Raw genomic sequence first — 3,949 nt, 5'->3', positions numbered from 1 at the left:
CAGGCATCTGTAGTCCCAGCTACTTGGGAGGCTGAGGCAAGAGAATCGCTTAAGCCCAGGAGTTGGAGGTTGCTGTGAGCTGTGATGCCATAGTAGTCTACCCAGGGCAACAGCTTGAGGCTCTGTCTCGAAAACAAAACAAACACATAAACAGAAGATAGATGGCTCGATAAATAAAATGTGGGATATCCAAACAATGGGATATCCTTAAGAAGGAAGGAAATTCTGACACATGCTATAACATGGATGAACCTTAAAGACATTGTGCTAAGTGAAATATTCTAGTTGCAAAAGGACAAATACCTTATGATTATACTCATATGAAATTCCTAGAGTAGTCAAATTCATAGAGATAGAAAGCAGAATGGTGACTGCCAGAAACTAGAGAGAAGAATATTAGTGTTTAATGAGTACAGAGTTCCAGTTTTGAAAGAGGAAAAAGTGTTAGAGATGAATGGTGGTAATGGTTGTACAGTGTGACTGTATGCAATGCTACTGAACTGTGTATCACGTATTTAACGATGGTAAGGGAAAAGAAAATTAAATAAAAAAAAAATCCCCAAACAAACAAGAGTCAGCCTATGCTCTTTCCAAGAATTATATAAATGGTCCTACCTGTGTTCAATAGATAGACTCTGGCTCTCTAAAATAAACCCCACATATTTTAGAAGAGAAAAACACCTCTAGGACAACTTGAAAACTAAAACCCTCCTTTGTCTGCAGTATCAGAATATTTCACACTTACATCTGCGTTCTGTGTTGTGAATCTCAGTTGCTTGCACTTCATTTTGTAGGCCTTGAATAACTCCCTGGCTTCTCTGGAGGTGGGATTGGTATCAGGGCATGACTGGGAAAGATTGTAAGCGCTCTTCAGATAACATGTTTCGTAAAAACCCAGAGAGGCAAGATTTCTAAAGAATAACACAGTTTTGAAAGCTGTCCCTAAAAATAAAGATCTCTTATATATGTTTATACATTTTTTCTAATTTATGTATCATTTACATAAATGCATTTAAAATTTTTTAGAGTTTCAACAGTTTGATCAAAATCAATCAAACTAGCTTACTACTTAACTACATGAAAATAGAGACACTAATGGTTTAGTGTCTCTCCCCTTGACAAACAAAAGGTTTTAGTCTAGAATTCCTTAACAGAGATTTAGTGTAAGTGTGAAATGATTATTTAGAGAAGTTATGTGGGCCCCAGTTTTAACAAAGCTCAAACATCTTCACATTTCTTTGGAATACTATATATGCCTAAAAAAGGTAACTTGAAATTGATTTAATTTCATCTAACTTAAAAAGCAATATATAAGCCATACATCATTTCTGTTTTTAAGAGATCATAGATTGAAAATCTAAAATCGGTCCCCATGTTCCTGCTCTGGTTGCACTGAAGAGGTGATATGAAGACGATTAAGAAACCTCTGACCTACCATCTCAGGTAAGCATGGAGGACAAGGCTTGCATTTTACAGGTGCCAGAGATAGCTTCAGGCTTTGGGGATGCCATTTGTAGACCAAAGTGATGGCAAAACGCCCAGAAATCTTCACAGTGATGAACCTATTCACCTGAGGACAACAGAAAGGAGACTCATTTCCTGCATAGAATCTTCCTTCACATAATTCAAGTGGAAATCAGATATTTGCATAATTCATGAAAGGAAATTTGAGACCGACATTCACAGACAGCTTCAGTCTCTTCACTTAATTCCACCAAGTTAGGATGGGTTATGGGTTTTGTGCTGCAAGTTCATATGTTGCTATGACTTACTCAGAGAAGGTAGATGAAGGTAGAGAAAATTATTTTGCAAATAACATAGTCATGCCTTATAAAGGTCAGGTCCATTTTAAGTTGAGAAGATGCTGTGTTGATTTACAGGTACTTCTAAGCCTTAATTTTATCCCTGAGACACAGTCTCCCCTGTAAAATATGGTTGATAACATCTGACTCCCTTGGTGTGGAGAAAAGTCACTGATGGTTGCCAAATGCTTGCTTACAAGTTTTATAAGTATCTGACTGCAAAACTCATTAAAGTTTGAGAGATTTTATAAGGGACAAGAATGGAAAGGTAACAATAAACAAAAAACTTCATTAAAACTCAAGTGAACATCTAAAGATTAGTAAAGCAAATTTAAAAGCCTGTCTGTAGATAAAGCATCCTAATTAAGTAAACTGCTCGAAGCCGCAAGGACTCTTGTTCTGGTTACAAATTATGCTCCATTGTTTCCTGAAAGCTACCAATTTAGGTAATCTGAATTAAATAATCTACTCCTTTAGTGATTTTTATTTTATTTTTATTATTATTACTTTTAGATAAAGAGTAAGGAAATCTTGACTTCAGAGTGTCAGGAAATTGGTGTATGGAATCTTTTTTTTTTTTTTTTGTAGAGACAGAGTTTCACTTTATTGCCCTCAGTAGAGTGCCGTGGCGTCACACAGCTCACAGCAACCTCCAACTCCTGGATTTAGGCAATTCTCTTGCCTTGGTGTCCCCAGCAGCTGGGAGTATAGGCGTCCACCACAAGGCCTGGCTATTTTTTTTTTTGTTGTTGTTGTTGCAGTTTGGCTGGGGCCAGGTTCGAACCCACCATCCTCAGTATATGGGGCTGGCTCCCTAGTCATTGAGCCACAGGCACTGCTCCCGGTTATTTTTTTGTTGCAGTTTGGCTGGGGCAGGGTTTGAACCCACCATCCTCAGTATATGGGGCCGGCACCCTACCCACTGAGCCATAGGCACCACTCAGTGTATGGAATCTTACCTGGTAAAAAGTTACTTGCCTACTCTTTACTCCCCTAAACCTCTAGCGTTAAATGCTACTTCTTTAAAATTTACCTTCTATGGCCACCAGAGATGATTTTGTAAATTGTATAGAATAGAGGCCTAGAGATTTACTCTCCACGTGATAGCCTGTGACAGTGCTGTCCAGCACAAATATAATGCAAACCACAAATGTGAGCAACATGAGTAATTTTAAATTATCTAGTAGACATGTTAAAAAGAGTAAAAAGCATGTGAAGGAAACTTTAATAACATATGTTACAACCAAATATCTGTAAATATTAACATTTTGATATGAGCTACATGTAAAAATTACTATTAAGATAGTTTGTGCTCTTTTTTTATCCTATATCTTCCAAGTCAGGTGTGTATTTTATGCTTGTAGTATATTTCTAGGATTCAATGACCATCCATGTATGTATGAATCAAGAACATTGAGCATGAAGGTTACAGACTGGCAGCTTAGGAGGGTTTGATTTAGTCCACTCCAAGTCTGAATTTTCAAATTTAAAATATTGGAATATTTCTTATAAAAATCTAAATTTCTGACTTAAAAAAATCATAAAATATAGTGACCCCAGTTCCATTGTTCCTGGCCTTGAGTAGAGGCTGCCCCCTTCAGGCTGGACACTTCCAGTTCACCACAGTTCCTGCCTGCCAGGCTCACTCTTCCATTAGTTAAATTTGGAATCTTTGATCCTGTAAAGATATATACCAAGCTCTTAACAAGATTGATTTCTGCAGAGTAAGATTGAAGGGGAAGAAATTTTCACCTTGAACACTGTATACTTTCCTATTTTAAAAGTGTGTTTTATGGTAGGCATGAAATGCTTTTCTTTTTTTTTTTTTTTTTTTTTTTTCTAATAACAATTTTTAAATTGATCCTGCAATCCCATTACTAGGCATCTACCCAGAAGGAAAAAAAAATCCTTTTATCATAAGGACATTTATACTATACTGTTTATTGCAGCTCAATTTACAATCTCCAAATTATGGAAACAACCTAAATGCCCACCAACCCAAGAATGGATTAACAAGCTGGGTATATGTATACCATGGAATACTATTCAGCCATTAAAAAAGATGGAGATGGCTCGGCGCCTATAGCTCAACCGGCTAAGGCGCCAGCCACGTACACCTAAGGTGGCGGGTTCAAATCCCCAGCCCG

General features: G+C 37.2%; 1 protein-coding gene across 2 annotated transcripts in view; it reads right to left on the bottom strand.

Moving 5' to 3' along the window:
• Positions 1–3,949, bottom strand: part of LOC100940566 (uncharacterized protein C3orf20-like) — a 91,293-nt gene that overhangs the window by 64,867 nt on the left and 22,477 nt on the right. The window contains exons 3-4 of one of the 2 annotated variants that reach the window (XM_023509431.1): positions 1,436–1,570; positions 746–847 (exon numbers count right to left, since the gene is read on the bottom strand). In XM_023509431.1, the coding sequence (XP_023365199.1) occupies positions 746–847; positions 1,436–1,570 (237 nt within the window). The remainder of the gene's footprint in view (positions 1–745; positions 848–1,435; positions 1,571–3,949) is intronic. The other variant, XM_023509432.1, reaches the window with a different exon arrangement.

Source organism: Otolemur garnettii, unplaced genomic scaffold (assembly GCF_000181295.1).
Source record: "Otolemur garnettii isolate 467f Iridium unplaced genomic scaffold, OtoGar3 scaffold00007, whole genome shotgun sequence".
In the NCBI taxonomy this organism is placed as follows: Eukaryota; Metazoa; Chordata; class Mammalia; order Primates; family Galagidae; genus Otolemur; species Otolemur garnettii.
This window is presented reverse-complemented; position numbering and strand designations above follow the sequence as displayed.